General features: G+C 46.2%; 2 protein-coding genes across 2 annotated transcripts; one reads left to right on the top strand and one right to left on the bottom strand.

The window, feature by feature from the left end:
• Positions 1–1842: 1842 nt before the first annotated feature.
• CYB5RL (cytochrome b5 reductase like) lies at positions 1843–13156 on the bottom strand. The gene is made up of 7 exons (XM_080603231.1): positions 13082–13156; positions 11660–11839; positions 10567–10715; positions 9269–9356; positions 5933–6037; positions 3755–3958; positions 1843–2178 (listed from the first exon to the last, which is right to left on the bottom strand). The coding sequence occupies exons 2-7, from the start codon at positions 11834–11836 to the stop codon at positions 1975–1977; spliced, it is 927 nt and encodes a 308-aa protein (XP_080459357.1). The 5' UTR covers positions 11837–11839; positions 13082–13156; the 3' UTR covers positions 1843–1974.
• Positions 13157–13189: 33 nt separating this feature from the next.
• On the top strand, positions 13190–17491 carry MRPL37 (mitochondrial ribosomal protein L37). Its single transcript, XM_080603225.1, has 7 exons — positions 13190–13624; positions 14008–14191; positions 14716–14831; positions 15344–15529; positions 15798–15955; positions 16480–16683; positions 17266–17491. The coding sequence occupies exons 1-7, from the start codon at positions 13228–13230 to the stop codon at positions 17341–17343; spliced, it is 1323 nt and encodes a 440-aa protein (XP_080459351.1). The 5' UTR covers positions 13190–13227; the 3' UTR covers positions 17344–17491.

The following is a 17491-nucleotide window of genomic DNA, read 5'->3' as shown; positions in this document are numbered from 1 at the left end:
TAAAGGAACAGTCCCAGCTTTTGCTCGGAAATTCGTCGCTTTCCCGAAGCAAGCACCAAGTTTTACCTCGGGCCTTTGCAAAAAAAGGCTTTGCGGATTTGTAGCAAAATCTCAGAAAGGCAGAGCGTTTAAAGCAAGAGCGAGGTTTTCAGAGTATGTGATATCTGAGGAAAATACTTTGTGTTCCTAGCTAGGGACAAAGCAGGGAGAGCAACTCCTTACTTTATCAGCCTGCTGCTGCACAGAAGCACCTCCGCTTCAGGGTGGCTTATGGTGGCTGAAACGTGGTTTGGATGGGAGCTGAGAGTTTGTCTTGGATTTAATGTGGGCAACTTTATGGCATCTGCTTGTGTTAAAGCCAGAACCCATTCTGGGTTAAGGGAACAGCTTTCCTGCAAGCCCTTGCTCTGATGAAGTCAGCATAGAAGCTGCATCCATGCTGGACTAAGTCCGAGTATTTGGTAACTGGAGACAAATCCCACTGATGTGAGGGGAACCTGTGTAATTCAAGACCATATTTTGTCACGTAAATGAGCACACTTGTGCAAGTGCACCAGACTTCTTGTGGTTTAATGGCAAGCACTGCAGACTGTGTCCTCAGGGCCCAAATTGTTCACAGCTCTGACCCTGAACTGTGCCACTGCTCAGCATGGGAAGGCAGACCCCCCCATCATTTTAGTGTGCTCTGCTTCTTGTAACTCTCACAGTGCATCTTCTTTGTGCAAGGTGTATTGTTTGAGACGTGTAAAAATGGGACAGGAATGACGATGCATCATCATCTGTCACCCTGGGAAATCCCAACACAGGATGAACAAGGAATGAAGGGAAAAACACAAAGGTGTGCAAAAAGGCTGTACTTGCAGGTGAAGTTAGTGAACATGGTAGTCTAAGAAGGTGAAAGAGTGGAGAGAGGATATCTTAAGCCAAGGGCAACAGCATCTTGGACAGAAAAGAAAGGGGCCGGAGCACACAGAATGTGATTCCAGGGCAGCCCCAGGGCTGCACAGAGCACGGCTCTGCCCGTACCCATGGGAGAGCACCCCAGCAAGTTCCTATGAAGCTTTTGTTCCTCGGGTGTTGCTGTCGTATGCTTAGAGCATTTTCACTCTGTTAAAGTCCTGTGACAAAAAGAAACAGCTATTTACTTGGAAAGAACTTTGATTTAATGAACCAGGGCTGTTACACAACACTTAGGGGACGTGAAAAGCAGAGAGCCATCTTCCCGGACAGATAGCAGCTATGGCCCTGATGGCTTCTCACAAGGGCATTTAGGACACTCCCTTTCTCCCTCCAGGCAGCACTTTGAGGGTTAAGGTTCAGAGCAGGCAGTGTAAGTCCTCACTGGACAGCACATGTAATTCCATCCTCATATATATCTTTAAAAAAGGGCTCTTTACAGAAAGCATCCCCCTATTAGTGTACTACAAGGCAACTGAGGCACAGAGGGGCTGAAGTGACTTGTCTAGTATCACCCAGCAAGATAACAACACAACTATGTGAACCCCACAGACTGCAGAGTGCTGTGCCAGTGCTCTGCTGTTCCTCTGGCCATGCAATCTTCTCCCTGAGGATTAAATCTCCCCAGGGTACCTTTAACAGAGCACAATACCACTGCAGACTAACATGGATTTCAAAGCGAGTCATTAGTCTTCATGTTACAACAGAGCTGTATACTTGGATGTTTCTTAGTACCCTTAAGAGATCTCTCTCAAAATTGCACATGAAGACTTCCACTGAAATTAGTATGCTGTTCCCTGACATATGGGTGGTTGCAGCAGTCATTCTGGAAGGCCACCTGATCCTTAAAACACTCTCAAGATTGAGAATCATAATGGAGGCAAATATTTGATCCAAAGACCTATGAAAGTATATGCACAAGGAACTCTGCTCAAAATCAGTCATCTCGATAAACTATGTCTTGAAACAAGGATGTCCAAGGCTTGGCCTGAGGTTCCTTAGGTCAGGAATATCCTGTTAAAAGACAAAACAGGAATTTTCTTCAATCCCTGCAGCTTTCAGATATCGCCTCATATCCTCACTGAATGAAGAAGAGCCACAAATTAGTACGAATGGCTTTCTTCGACAGGAATTTATTATCGTCTTCATCAAGTCTTCATTTAGGCGACCAGTGTATGTGTTTTCCTGATAGCTCCAAGGAAGTTTTTCCAGTGATGTTTCCTGCAAAGGCAAAAAGGTTTGCAGTGTGACACAGTAAAAAGGACAGTCGATTGCTTACTGCCAAGTCTCCCTCCTCCCCTCAGGGTACTGCACAGGACATTTTTCACCCTCGTGACTGCATTTGGGTAGAAATGACCCACTCTGAACAAAACCAGAGTGTAACTACTGCCAAGAAGCACTGCAGAACCTTCTCCTTTGGGAACCACTTCCCACCATGCCTTCTCTATTCCCCAGTCCTAAGTCCCAAGACTACTCCTCCCTATTGCCTCTTCCATTCTCAAGTCTCTTTCAGTCCCATCTCCCTTGACCAAAACAACGGAAAGGAAGCCAGCCCTGCTCCAGACACGGCTCTGATCCCATGAGAAATGTCAGATCCAGTGGGACCCCCCGTACTATTAACTAGAAATGGAAGTGTTCAGATGTGATGGGAGCAGTATTCACTCTGGCAGCAGAGTGAAATGCTGGGACAGGCACATATAATCCTAAAAGGGAAGATGCACCACTCAGAGCTGGAGTACAACAAACCTGTTAAGAGAAGAGACAAAAGGGAAAGACGTACGTGTGGGGCAGGCTGTGCTGACAGGGGTCAGAAGGGTTTCTTGCCCTTCACTGAGTTGAATTTCAAGACCTCCTCAGGCTCTTGAGAAAGCACCGTCCTGAAAAGGGTATCTAACCTGTGTCACCAGAGACAATTGCTGATTACAGTCCTACAGAACGGCTGAGGGGATGCCTAAATCACAAGTACTTTTCTCTATACCTAATTTCAACTTGCCAAGGCCATATGTGGAACATAATGTATGAGGCAGATCCACCATGAGATACAAAAAATGATTCATCTGAGGAGCTAAAAATGCAATGGGATTCATTCCCTTAGCATAAATAATTCTTTCTATATCCTCCCTGCAATGAATCCTCATTTCTGAGGGAAATAATTTTCAACTACCAAATCTGTGCAGAACACAGGCAACTTTGGGACCAAATGAAAATGAAAAAGACTGCTCAAATCATAAGACCACTGAGAGAGGTATGCCCTCATCCCATGGATTTGGCATAGAAAATAACTTTAGAGAGTGGGACACAACTTTAAAAAGTTTGAAAATGGGTCAGCTGGGAAAAATAATTGCTGGGAAGTTGGTGCTAACACACTAGAAGAAGAGAGACGTAGCCATGAGCAATGAATGGAAGATAAGGACAGACTAAGGTGCTGATATTAGGAAAAAAGAAATAGTTTATTTGCTGCGAGTCTCCCAGAGTCAAGTTTTCTTTACATAAATGCTTAGGTGCAGCAACAGCTGTCAGAAGTGGGGGGAAATGGTCAATGGTGAATAGGAATCAGGGGGTCCTTGCCAACAGAAGGGCTACCGAGGGGGTCAAAGAGGGACAAGCAGCGATGGTCACTTCCCTGAAATTCTTCAGACTGCTAGCAGCATGAGAATATTTAGTAGATTTAAGAACAGCAGCTGCTAGATCACAAAGTAGCCTTGATGACTTGGGAAAGAATTAAGATCACTGACAGAAAAGGTTCGTTCAGCACACAGAACCCTCACATAAATTCACTTCATACCCATTTATTTACCTGGCTTAGGATGTAAAATATTCTGATGTTCCAGTATCGAGCCAGATCCTGGAGAAGAGATTTCAAATAAATTGTTTCAAATGTACGGAAGCAGCCAACAAGAGTTACAAAAGTTTCATCCTCTTCATCATCTGTTATGGACTGGAGAATGGGAAGCATCGGTGCGAGGCCAGTGCCAGAAGCCAGCATGAGGAGTTCTCCGTGCTAACGACAGAACAGAATTTTGAATTAACCATCGTGACTGAAAACGGACGTGCTCATTGCTAGTTCCTCCTTCTGCCACACTGGTAAAGGGTCTCGACACAGAGACCACATCAGGTATCAGGACATGAACTGGTAAATGCAAATCTCAAAATGTATTTTTCTACAAAATCCATCAGACGGCAATCTACAAAATCCATTACAGACGGCACTTGCAGGATTTTTATATACCAAACTTAATGAAACTGGATTATATCCGAATATAAACATTTATAACTTCAGCCTTCATTACAGTTCATTTATATTTCGGTTTCAGTTCAGCTGTACTCTTTGCTGACCCACTGTGGGTTGACACACAGGCAGTAGGGTGCTGTGCGCAGGAGGACAGCAGGTTCCCAGCACCTTACCTACCAGTGCACCAATCCCAGAAGTGGGTCTTAAGCCAGTGTTTTGGGGTCTTCCCTCCTGAACTATCTTATGCCTACCCTGTTCATCATAGCCGGGGATTTGGTAACCCCAATCCTCTACAGCCAAAGTCTGATGGGGTGCTGGAAGCCAGAGGGCTTCAAGATGTGGAGTGCGACTACATATAGCAGAGAAGCTATCAGCACGAACAACGTCCAGATGGATTTGCTACATACAGGAACTGGTCCAACTCCTACCAACTTCACTGAGAGCTTGAACACATCTTTTATGCACACATCCATCTGAATTTGAAATGATTTCCTTTGTGCTACACAAGACATTAATTAGTCAGAGCCAGTGGGAACACACGGTCTGTCAGATCGGGGAAGGTCAGGCCTTAAGTATGACCACCTTGCCACGAAACAGGCTCTGAAGCTTAGATGCTCACCTATCCTGACAGTCAGCAGCCTCTTGGAGGAGGCTGGTGGTGGGAAGGGGCTGCTGCTCAGGGGCTGCTCTGAGGGCAGTTTATTTTGAATGGCTTTGATCTGCCTGTATCTAAATCCTATCCTATGGGCAGCAAATAGAGAAAAAAAAAAAAAGAATTTTTACTCTGAAATTTATATTCAGGACCTTTGTTATAATTCATAAATATTAACAGTTCTTCTACAGCAAGCTGTTTTAAGGATCACTCAGGTGCTTTGTCAACTGCACCTACAAGGATCACCCAGCCAGCCCCTGAATGCACCCACTTCTAGGCATGGCTGCTATGTTCTGTCCCAAATGATCTGGAAGCTTTTAGGAACAGAAGTGAACAGTAGCCTAACACAGCAGGGACACTATTTCAGGAAGCAGAACACAATTGCTCTGCATGGAGCTTGGCCACTGGGATTTTACAGCCCTATTTTTGCTGGTTAAAAAAAATTAAAGAAGAAGAAGAAGAAAAGAAAGAACAAGAAGAAATGAGGCTTTGGGATCTTAATGACCAATGTTTCGATTCTGCTTCTCATTTGAAAGGTCAGAATTAAGTAACGAAATTAGTCTGTGTGAGAAGCCTTCCCCTGAAACTGGATCTGCCTTTCTTTGCAGAGAGCCCGGTATCAGTAGATAGGATCAGCATTTGCAGAGTGGTTGGGTGACGTGACACCTCACTGGAGCTGCTATAGTTCAGGGAACACCCAGGAGAGAAGAAGATCAACATCTCTTCTTCACTCGTCACAAAACAGCAACGTGGTTCAAACACGGCAAAACCAATCTGCACTCATTGCTGGTGCAGAATAAGTTCCCTTTGTTAAACAAATCAAGAACATTTAATGCAAGTGATGAACAGACAGCCTTGCTAATTTTCCAGTCTCCCACCCACCTCCCTCTCCTCTTCTTCCTTAAATATGCTGCAGTTCAATAAGGTCTACTTTCTCCAGCTGACTGCTAATGCTGTAGCGCCGTACAATAACCCAGGAAGTCCCTAAAATAATCATGAAAACAGTAATCAAATTGATGTCTTCCCTTTGGAGTATTAAACAAAGCTAGCTGCCACAAACTGAAACATCCTATGTCTCTTAGGAAACTAACCTTATTAGGTCGATATGGGAACCCTCCGAAAGGCCCACGCCAAAAGACCGTGTCTCCTTTTTTCCAAGTTTTTATGTATTGTGACATTAGCCCAGCTTCATAGCACTAATAAAAAACATTGCACAAAAGAAAAGAATAATTATACTCTGCTGGAAAGTTTCCCAGCTTAAAGTCAATTATAAAGTTATCTACATTTAAACGAGAAGGGGGCAAAAAACATTTCATGCATTTAAAAAGAAAGAAAGATCGTTCTATTTGAAAAAATAATTCAAAGTTATACCCAAAACAAAGACATTTAAATTAAATCATATTGGATCCATTCCAGCTTGACTATAATGTAAACACAACCCACTCTCATGCAGTCTGAATTTCCAAAACTGGAAAAAGCTTATCAGAGTTCTTGCTTACAAAGCACACAGAGAAGAGTGTCTTGAATGCAAAGCACAGTCCAAGTCTTCAAGTGTTCTCCAGATCTCCGGGTATGGGATCTGGAAATGCCCTCTGGGTACTGATAGTTATATAAACACTGCATAGCTCTTTCTTTATTTCAGTCTCTCAAATGCTGTGTTGATACAATTAGTGACCCAAAGTCAGGTTTCTCATTTATAAAACTGTTTTCAGAACAGATCATCTGGATGCTAAGGGATGCCTCCACATTTCAAAAATATATATGTTAATTTGGGCCTCACAGAAGAAAAACACTGGCAAAAAAAAATGTTTCACTTTCTACCAGGCACAAAAGAAACATTATCTAGGCTTTTTCCCCACAGGAATGCTAGCTTCACTTGTGACTGATGAGAAAGGGTCAGTGCTTGCAAGAAAAAGAGAAGCAAGGAGATGCTGAAAAATGAAGGGCTTATCCAAGCAGTCTTGTTGCTGGATGTAATGTGCTCTCTTGCTCGCTGTGTGTGTCCTATTTGTACGATGACTTTATGGTTGACGAGAATGAATACGCGCAAAAGAATGGCCACACTTTATGGGGTCTGGCCAGAGAACAACGTCTGGCCCACCCCACAAGAGCAGATAAGGCTAACAGTGGTGGCAGACAACTGGTCTCGCACGCAGGTGATGCCACTGATAAGCCTGAAGAAGAGCCACACAACCGGAGGTCAGAAGATGGGATGCGATACAAGCCGTCAAAGTCTCCAGCCCACATAACCTGAGAGAAAGGTACTTTGGGGTGTTTTCTGCACACACGCTGGACAGAAGCCCAGCTCCACACCCCAGTGCCTTGGCTGGCCACCAAGCAGCACTGCAGGCAAACAAAACTGGTGAACCACAAAGCAGCTAAGAAAAAGTGAGTGAGCGAGCAAGTGTGTGTCTGCGCTTGCAAGCAATGTTGGCTAATAAAGAGCACAGATACTCTTCCCCTTGTAATGACCTCATTTAAATATCTTAGCCATTAAGATCTATTTGCACTGGTTGTTAGATTCAAAATGTAAATGCATCATATACATACATCCAGGCTCTGAGTTACTGTGAAGAAACATTTTATGTTCAGAGGGCCCTGGGCTGACACTTAGTTTCGTGCAAACAGTGTGTGGTTGCATCAAAGGAACAGTGTTTGATACTTACCTTCTTCAACCATACATGGAAACCCAAAACAAGTGGAAAAAAGTCAGCCCCACCTTATGGCCCGTTCCCAGTGGAACATGGTAATGGCAACTAAAAGAATCCTTCTTTCACCAAAATTATTTCCAAAAATTGAAGTGAGAAGTGATTGAGTGGGATTAAAATGAATTTTTCTAAACAAAAAGAAAAAAAAATAATTATCTCCTGGGGGAAAACTTCTACACCCAGTTTTACATGGAGAGAAACCCTAACATTATAAAATCACTCAAAAAGAGGGTTATGCTCTGTAAATGGCAACTCCCTCACTCTTAACTGTAGTATCACAAATGCAATGCTATAATAACAGGAGACAGAAGGGTTTGAACAGTGCTTGGATTGCATAGTAATAATAATAATGTAGTACTTTCCAAAATTGCCTGAATAGTGTGAAATATACCACAACCTACAGAGTGAGTTATAAAAATGGCTGCTTTACACTAGGTGTTACCAACCTCTTTTGTCACTGCCAGAGAGTAACTATAGCTCCCTTTGGGATGAAAGGTTCTATATAAAGGAAAGGTATCATTACAATCATTACTATTATTATTGAAATGCAAAACCTGTGAGTAATAAGCAAGTATACATGAAATTTCACAGTCATCTTGTGAATGTATCCTATTAATACAACTCAAATGCAATGTTTCTCTCCCCTACCACACACCAATTGCCACAAGAATGGTGAAAGGACCCTCCCACAGGTGTCTTATACAAGCTGTACACATTTCTAAAGAACAGGGCTTTCGTTTGAACATACAACGCATAATAGACCTCCAAAATGTGAAATCCTGGAGGACAGGCAGAGGACAAATGGTCATTTTGTGCAAGCCACCCGGGACACTCAGCTATCAGACTTTCACACCTATACTGAAGTCTCTGTCTGCCCTGAGGAATCACTAGTGACATACAAATACAATATCAGAAAAATCTTCAATTCGATATTCGCCACACAAAATGATTATTTATAAGGGCCCTGCAGACTTTATTCAGACAATTTTCCAACCAAGTTCTCCTATAAAACCCTTTCGAACTCAACCAGCATTTTGTGGTTGCCTCCAAAAGGGCTAGGACGCTCATCCAAAATGGGGCTTTGCCACTGCGTCTACCCTGGTAGGTGCAGCCTGTGCCTGTGGGTTACCTCTCTGCCCTGTGGGCCATGGGGACACTGCTCAGACCACAGGCAGCTCCAGAGCCCTACCTGCGCATCAGGAACAGCTGCCTGTTTTCTTTCCATATTTCTCACCAAAATGAAAGCTTTTTATGAAAAATGTCCTTAATGCAAAATAAGGCAGGGAGAGTAAGGGCTGGGCAGCAACTTTCCAAAATCAGTGGTTCAACTGGGCAGACTGCTGGGTGTGATTTCAAAGACAGATTGAAAAGGCAAAATGAAATCAGGGAGGTGGAATGGGCACCTCTTTCCACACCGGCAACTGCAAGGCTCCCGAGAGGCTCTCTCAAACGCTTAGCAGGGCTTATGCTGCAAAGCAGTTGTTTGTGTGTCACCTTCTTCTGCTTTCAGTTTTGTGGGAGGAGAAAAAAAAAAAAGAAAAAAAAAAAGAAAAAGCAATTTTTATCAGCAAAGCACAACTGCTTCAAAACAACACAGAAACAGCCCATGAGGGATTTGACAGAGTCTCACTTGAAGTACTGACAGCGTGCTTGGTTCCTAAAAGAAAACACCGTCCCCAGCACCTTCCACTCTAATCTATATTGTATAGACTTACTTACTTTCATTAAAACTTCAAAGTAACCTTCTGCATTCCTTGGGCTAATCGGAGTGTAGGCTCGCTGGACCTCCAAACCGTTCACCTCTCCTCTGAGAAGAGAAATACAGGAAGCCACTGTAACTCGTGTCATTGACAGGTATTAGCAACACTTGTGCTTTTCCCTGGGGAGATAAGGCAAGGCTGAGGGAGGCAGCAGATCCTCTTCCCGATGGCCCAGCCTGTGCACAGATGCAAAACATTTCCCTGTGAGATGTACAAATCGATGGGGGACGTAACTTCTAAATGCATCTATTGTTTTCCCGGTGCTGGCCCCATCTGTACCCCACACTCAGCTCTTGGACATGTCCATGGAAGGAGGCTTGAGATGTTTTATGAGAAACTGTTCAGTGCGCAAGAGTGGGAAAGGAGAGAGAAAATGCTTTCTTGGTAAGTGTGCTATTCCTTTTGGACTGGGGTATACCTTTCTTTCTGTGTTTGGACAGCATCTGGCAATTAACTAATGAAATTTAGGGCACAGCCTTAAATTGAGCTCTTGTCAATATACACTGTATTATCATGTAAGTCTTCTCTTTCCATAGAATGTATCCACATTGCTCTTCACTACTGACTACGTTAATTGACGGACGTGACCAAACCCTTTCCTCTGCTGCATTAGGAGAGAGGGTGGAATGAGAAGCATGTACTTTCAGCAGCCAGCCAGCTGTATACATCAGCTGTTAACGTACAAATAACGTCAACAGATACAGATCAATGGCATCATAACATGACTTTTTCTAACTGGCAATGATCACCACAGATGGCTGAGAGAGACATAAACTTTTCCCAAGTGACCCCTTTCTGGCAAGCAATAAACTACACAGGAGGGTTGTTTTTCTAGAAATCGGGAGATGCCTGGACATCAGAAATAACACCATGGGTGCTGAGTTACCCCAAGATACAGACCCTAAAATACTGAGCCCTGGGGTTAGCACAGCTCATTGTCTTCTTCCAACACGCTGGAGTAAATCATCTGTTGTAACATCTATTCTTTGACTCTTTCTTTCTGCAAATGGATTTTCTTAATCACACCTAGTTCTTTCTGACCCACCGATGCAAGGATAATGCTGAAGAAAAATACAGCTTTGGAGTGGCTTTTACCATAAAATTAGTAGAACTAATGAGCTCACGAGGCCTTTCATCTGTATCATCATGGAGCTATAGAAATTATGATTTGCCTGGTATGAAGGCTTTGTCTATTGACAAAAACCTATATATTAGGTTACATAATGCAGACTGTTTAACTAGCACAGAGAACAATACCTTAACACGATATGTTGTCCTAAACTCAATCGCAGACTGCTATTTCCCGGTAATTCAAATTTGTACTGGTAGGTGTCCTCTGTTAGCTGCTCCACTGAGCTTATGTTGAATGCAGTAAATGTATCTGGATTTAGTTCTGAATTATTGCTCTGCAAGAACAACAATAAATAATTACTTGGTTAGATGGTGTCTTTTATTATTTCATTTTTCTTTGGAAGCAACCGTGTATGCTAATTTAGCGCCTGAGATACTGACTCCAGAAGAGCGCATATTAAATGCTAGGGCCCAGTGCAAATTTCAGCTCTCTGCTGATTCATTATGGTGTTCTGCATTATGCACTTTGGGATCTTGGATCCCCCCCCTTTAAAATTACATTTTTACACCTTAGAGCAAGGTCATCTTATTATGACTCACTGCACTCATTTTCTCGTGTCTGGAAACAAACAGAAATAATACTGCTAAAAGAGCTGAGCACTGCTTTGGGGGCAACTTTGAAACCTACTGATGACCATTCGGAATAGGAAGTACTGTTAGCTGTTTCAACACTGAACATTTTTGCTTGACCCAGCACGGTAAATCTTACGTAACAGGGCACTGACAAGCTTAAAATTACACTCTGAAGACAACTATTTGAATACCAGGCCATGCACAATGCAGGCTTTCTCATTCTCAAAATAAGAATCTAAATACCAGGAAAAGACAAAAAAGGTCAGGAAAGTGGAACTTCTCGGAGGAAACCATCAGCAGAGAACACTGTGATTCTTTGCATCTTTCCCTCTGTTCCCACTTTTCACAGAGGTTTGCTCTGCCTGCCCGGGGGACGCTTCCGCAGCACATGGTCTGGCAGAAGCTGCAGACCCAGGGCTGTAATGCGACACCAGGGCGAACTCGACACTTGGAAAATCGCATTACAGCAGGGAGAGAGCAGGCAGGGGGAGCGGGTCTGGGAAGGCCGAGTTTGGGGAATTACATTTACAGTCTTAAGACACCGCTTTAATCTATAGCTGCATCCCTCACCCACCAGCACAACCCCACATGCTAGCAAGTATATGATCAAAGCGCTGGCTCTAGGACACGATGAAGACAAATTAACCTGCTCCTTCTTTTCCGTGAGGAGGCTTTTGTCTTGCTTTGCTTTGGCCCTTTCCCATCGTGCAAGATCCTTCTCATATACGTCATAAATGCAGGGTTTGCAGCCGCTGCCACAGCACTGGGATGGAGAAGGTTCTTGGGGTCTGAGAGCCAGCCACTCATCCTCATTTCCACTCATTGTCTGCAAAACACAAGCCTTGCATCACAAACAGCAGGATCAAGAGAAGCACGTGCTCATCAGCTGAGCGTTACTTGGAGAAGGACAGAGAAATCTCTCTTGAGCATCTCGTGTGCGTGTCTCAGGGGAATCAGAAAACTGAAAACCTGCAAGCTGAACTGCTGCCTGCAACGCTCCATTTCTGCTCAAGCGCCCGCTGCCTCTGCTTTGCGCGGAGCAGATCACCAGACACCGCCAGCCCTGAGCTGCAAAGCAGAACCCAGCTGGCCTTCCCAGCAAGAGCTACCTTCGGCAGCAGCAGGCTCCTGCCTGTCCTGCCACCGAGGTGGTGATTTCTAGAAAAAAAGTGGCCCAAAAATCTGGACGTCAGTCCACAAGAAGGGCTAACCAACCCCAAACTCTACCAGAGCACTGCCTTAAAACGGAGGGAGGGCACGGAGCTGAAGGTGGGTTGTAGAGCCAAGAAGCTACAAGAAAACAGTAAATTCACAGGCAAATGAACAAACAATTTGGTTATAAGCAGATTTGGCTCTGGCTTTAAATGTAGACATGTAGGAAAGGCAAGAAGCACACGCAGCGTGATTTTCATCTCCTACCCTTGGCCCACACAGAGCTACACCCAGAGAGTGCTCCTCCAACAAAAATCGAGATGCCGACCTCTCAGGGACTCTGTTATTTTTATGCAATGGTTTAACAGTATCCCCAATACATTTATATCGGTACCATTTAAACAAAAGGTCTGGAGGAAATTATAAAACCACGGGTGACGAGGCTGAAGAAAAGCACACTTAGCACTCGGAGCAGCTTCATTTCCAAGCTCCCGTGCAAGCATTAATTAATCTTCACCCCTGTGCGAGAAGGACGATAATTTGGATTTGGCAGGGGAAGAGGAAGCCAGAGGATTGCCGGCCGTGCTCCCAGCCGGATTGCTGTGCCCGGGCTGGGAGGCGAGCAGCCATCACTCAGCCTGGGGACCCGGCGGGGGCTTTTTGCTCAGACAAACTGCCCGAGGGGCGTTTTTGAGGGAAAAGTCGGGCAGAGACAAAGATGGAAGACGCTGTTAGTCAGGGGCTCGGCCACGTTTGTTGTGCTTTGTGCGTTCACTGGGGGTTTACACGCGCCCAGAGGCCCCACGGCCTCGGGCTGCCCCCACGGCCCTGAGGGGCCACAGCTCCCCGCTCCCCGCTCCCCCCCCCACCCGCCCCATGCCTCTCTCCCCCCCTCCCTCCCCCTCCCCTCACTTACCCCCGCACCTGCCCTTCCGCCCGCCCCTCCGCCGCGCTATTGGCCGACCTCTCTCATCTCTCGCCTTCCATTGGCTCCCTCCTCTGTCACTCACCACGGCCCGCGGCGCGGCCCCGCCCCCCGTCCGCCCTCCTGAGGGCGACAAGATGGCGGCGCCGGCGGCCCTTGAGGCGATGGCGGCGGCGGCGGCGCTGAGGCGGGCGGCGGGGGCTGGGACCCAGACCCGCGGCATCGTCACCCACACGGGGCCGCCCCGTCCCCGCGGGCCGCTGCCCCGCACGCCCTGGACCACCCGCGGGCCGCCCCCGGAGGTGCTGTCCCGCAGGGCGGAGCGGCGGCCGGTCCGCGAGCAGGTGGAGCTGGACGCGGTCACGTACGCGGGCCGGCAGCACCGGGTGCCCGGCCTGGCCCGGCCCCGCTTCCCGGCCTGGCAGCGAGGCTGGCACGACCCCTGGCACTCCCCCGGGCCGCGCTACGAGGACATGGCGCTGCGCAAGGAGCGCGGCTGCTTCGTGTGCCACCAGCGGGTCCGCATGCTGGAAGGTACCCGCAGCGCCCGGGCCGCCTCCCTCGGTGCAAAAATAAATGAAATACAGGTTATTTTTCTCTTAGAAATCCACGCTGCGAACCCCTGCCAACCCACCTGCTGGTCTCAGTAACAGGCCCGCTATTTTAATGGGAACGGCCTCAAGTTGTGCCAGGGGAGGTTCAGGTTGGAAATTTGGAGATGTTTCTTCTCACAAAGAGCGGTCAGGCGTTGGGATGGGGTGCCCGGGGAGGTGGTGGCGTCACCGTCCCTGGGGGTGTTCAAGGAAAGGTTGGACGTGGTGCCTGGGGACATGGGTTAGTGGGTGACATTGGTGGCAGGGGATGGTTGGACCAGATCATCTTGAAAGTCTTTTCCAACCTTAATTCTCTGATTCTAGGGGTTCGGCAAGCGCAGTGGCTCACCAAGACGAAGCTGGTGCAAGGTTTGCCTCCGTCGGTGCTCAGCATCGTCAACGACCCGGCTCACCAGCTCCAGGACCAGGACGAGGCAGTTCACCGTGCGATCGCACACGCACGGCTCTGGGAGACGACAGAAGTTTCTCCCAGCAGAGAAAAGTATTGGTAAGTTCTCAGTCCTGCGCATGGCTTTAGTGTAAGCCAGCCATTAAGAAGATGGTTTAAGAACCAGAGTTTTTAACACTACAGAGAAACTCATGCATGGATCTACTCCTGAGAGATTCACTTACCGTGCAAAACTGTCAGAGCCTTTGTATAAGGTTGTCACCTTATAAAAAACCAAAACAACACAGGTCTGAATGTTGACAGTAGTACCAGTGTAAACACGTACACTCTATTAAAGCTCCTTTTAGGCGAAAGTCTCTGTTTCTACTTGAGATACAGTTCTAGCTGATTCAGAATGTCAGTTTTTAAATAACTAATGGTAAGCATTACCTCTGCCAACTTGGAACCAGGCTGGTTTGTTGGGTATTAGTCTGAAATCTGTGTTAACCGTTTGGAAATGTTATGCTATTATATATTTTACAGGCAGTAGTGTTCTATAGCATTCACGTCCCAGAAGCATCTGCCTACCATGATAATATTTTTACTTTATGTAACCTTTCTTTTTTTCTCTCCTTATTCTAAAGCCCTGTGCTGTTTGAAGACTTGATACATTTGTGCCGGTTAATGACAATGAAGTATCCTTCCCTGGCTAAAAGAATGTTGGCTAGGAACTACAGGATTGCCGCTGTGTGGGAAAGAGGTTGGTTGCTGCTGGGGTGGAAGCCTTTGGTTCTTTTGGTTAACGTGAGAGGGGTAACAAAGTCACTAGCTTGAAAGCTGAAAACCTGGAAAAAATGAAACAAGTTCTGGAACCGAGCAATTCTTCCAGTTTTAAATAGTGCTGTAAGGATAGACATGGTGACAGGGCACTTGCCGCAAGGAGATTATTGAGGTGTTAGACAACATCAACATGACAGTGGGGGAAGAGAGCCAGCGTCTTAGAACTGGTTATTTATTTTTGGCATCCAAATCTGTTCTGTTGTCTTTGTAAAACATGCTTAGTTAAGAAACTAACGCTAGTAATTAATGCTGCTGTTTTGGAAAAAGAACCCACGGCGGAGCTGCTATTCAAGATTAGTCTGGAGGCGAGGGGGAGAGAGTGGGCCTTGCAGAACAAAGACTTACTAGAATGCTGTTACCCAGAAGGAAACGTACGCCTTGCTCTGATGTTGTTTTAGTGATGTCTGAATGCAGCCTAATTTCCGTCCCCAGAATCCTTTCTCCTTCAGGTCCGCGGCCTGAACGGAATACTTATGAACTCTGTGGCCCCGATACCACCAGTAGCCTCCAAGGAGGAGATACTGGCCACCGAAGAGCACGTTCTGGAGACCTTCTATCCCATCTTGCCTACAATTGATCTTCAGGAAGTGAATGTGTACAGGGAGCTCAACGACACAGGTACATCTGGCAGTTGAAAATAATTTTCTAGCGGTCCTTGCTTTTGTGTCAGACGTCTGTGGGAGTGGATGGGAAGGGGAGCAGCGGAGCTGGGCGCAGGGTGTGCAGTGCAAGCACTCCGGACCAGTGGCAAGTTTACCCCGGCCTAGGCAGTTCTGTGGAGAAAAACCTGGGCAAATTCTTCAAACAGTTCCTGAAGATACGGGAGAAAACGTTGGCCGTGCTGTCTCTTACCGAGCGATTTCTGACGTGGTTATCTGCCGTTTAGGTTTCAGAGATGGTTATCCATACCCTCATCCTCACACTCTGTATTTCCTGGAATCGGCCAGCGTTCGCCCTGACAGGTTCAGACCAGAACAGCTTCGTGCTAAAATGCTGATGTTTGCTTTCGGCAACGCGCTGGCAAAGGCTAGGGTGCTGTATGGGGTACGTATCGGAGACGGCTGCTCTCCTGCTTTCTTCTTTCTCTAGCACTGCAGCTAAGGGAAGGAACTGTGAAATTCCCTTGCCGTGGAGGGTACAGTAGTTTTCAAATCTGCACTGATCTTACTATATCATAGCTTCCCACTCCGGGGGTCTGACTAACCTTCAGGAGTGGTTACTGCTGATCCAAAAAAACCACCTCGGCAATGAGCGTGTTCATGATGTAACATGCACCGGGGCGGTATTAGGTAGGAAGCAGGGTGTAGGTTTAACTGTAGAACCTAACCCATCCCACAGCTCAGTATGCAAATTGATACTTCATTGCTGGCTGAAGGAAGAATTTTAATTAAAATCCAAAATCTACATTCAAAACTTGTTTGACTAGAGTAATTTTCTGGGCAAGGTAACAATACATTTATTAAAAACTTGGCTTTAAACCAAGTAGAAGATGCAGAATCAGCAACTAGTCCTACAGTTTTTGTGGTAACTGGCTTTTTCAATGTTCTCCTTCTTCCCTTCTTTCCTAGGACGATCCCAAGGTTTTGGAGCAGCCGATAGTGGTGCAGAGTGTTGGCACAGACGGCCAGCTCTTCCAGTTCATGGTGTTCCAGTTAAATACAACGGACCTCGTGTCTAGTGATGGCATAAAGAACCTCGTCTGGATTGACTCTGATCAGAATCTGTATGAAAAAGCCCAGTGTGTTCCAGAAGTCAAGAAGAGAGTTGTTACGGTAAGCAAACCGGGGTGAAACAGCCCTGGACTGGGAAGTGGCCCTGGAAGTAAAACCCTCTCATCTCTGCCAGAGGTGTGGGAGCTGGCAGAAGGCTGTGGCACGGGTTTTAAACCAGCCGAAGGGAGCTGACGCAGGCACCGGCCCCTTTCTGACTGGAGAGCCTTAAGCAGGTGTAACTGCCAGGGAGTATTTGTACCGCCGAGGCACCGCACGGCGTACGAGCCGCAAGCCAAGCTTAATACGAACTCCTCCACAAAGATCGCCCCAGCTGTAACCTACCGTCTCCTAGCAGGCTTGTTTAAAATCAGCTTGTGCTCTGACGGAGGAAGTGCTTACACGCAACTGTCAGCTTTGCTGTCGAGTAAACAGAGCGCAGTTACACGGGAGGGCGTCTCGCTTTGGTGGGCAGTGCTGGTGCTGTCTGAGACTTACACAAGTGGAAGTACCTCCACACAAACCGTTCGGGGAGGGAGAGCACGATTTGGAAGCTACCACCTTTGTTCAAGTGCATTTAAAGCCATTGTTTGTCTACATTAATTACTTCGCTGCAAACTGAGCATCCATGTCTTCTCTCTGCAGAAGCCCGCTGGAATATATGGCTTTCAGCCAGAAACATTCAAGAAGTTTCTGGCACTGTATCTGCATGGAGCTGTGTGAAATTCAGCTCAAAAGAAGATTCTTCACCAACTGTACCTGCTGCTTCTCTTTGCCAGAACCATCCCATATTTAAAGAAAGGTGGATTGGTTTACTTTCAAAAATAAATTATATTGCTACTGAAAGTAAATTCTTTTTTTTTTAAACAAA

The sequence above is a fragment of the Anser brachyrhynchus genome, assembly GCF_964034855.1.
Source record: "Anser brachyrhynchus genome assembly, chromosome: 8".
Taxonomy (NCBI): Eukaryota; Metazoa; Chordata; class Aves; order Anseriformes; family Anatidae; genus Anser; species Anser brachyrhynchus.
This window is presented reverse-complemented; position numbering and strand designations above follow the sequence as displayed.

Bases quoted from the DNA above. Each gene is read 5' to 3' on its own strand.
- CYB5RL (XM_080603231.1), bottom strand. From the start codon at position 11,836: ATGAGTGGAAATGAGGATGAGTGGCTGGCTCTCAGACCCCAAGAACCT. The intron at 9,357-10,566 runs GTATTGTTCTCT...TTCTCTTCTCAG, and splicing joins GGACAACATATCGTGTTAAG to AGGAGAGGTGAACGGTTTGG. The intron at 6,038-9,268 runs GTAAGTAAGTCT...GTTTTTTATTAG, and splicing joins ACTTTGAAGTTTTAATGAAA to TGCTATGAAGCTGGGCTAAT.
- MRPL37 (XM_080603225.1), top strand. From the start codon at position 13,228: ATGGCGGCGCCGGCGGCCCTTGAGGCGATGGCGGCGGCGGCGGCGCTG. The intron at 14,192-14,715 runs GTAAGTTCTCAG...CTTATTCTAAAG, and splicing joins CCCAGCAGAGAAAAGTATTG to CCCTGTGCTGTTTGAAGACT. The intron at 14,832-15,343 runs GTTGGTTGCTGC...TTCCGTCCCCAG, and splicing joins TGCCGCTGTGTGGGAAAGAG to AATCCTTTCTCCTTCAGGTC.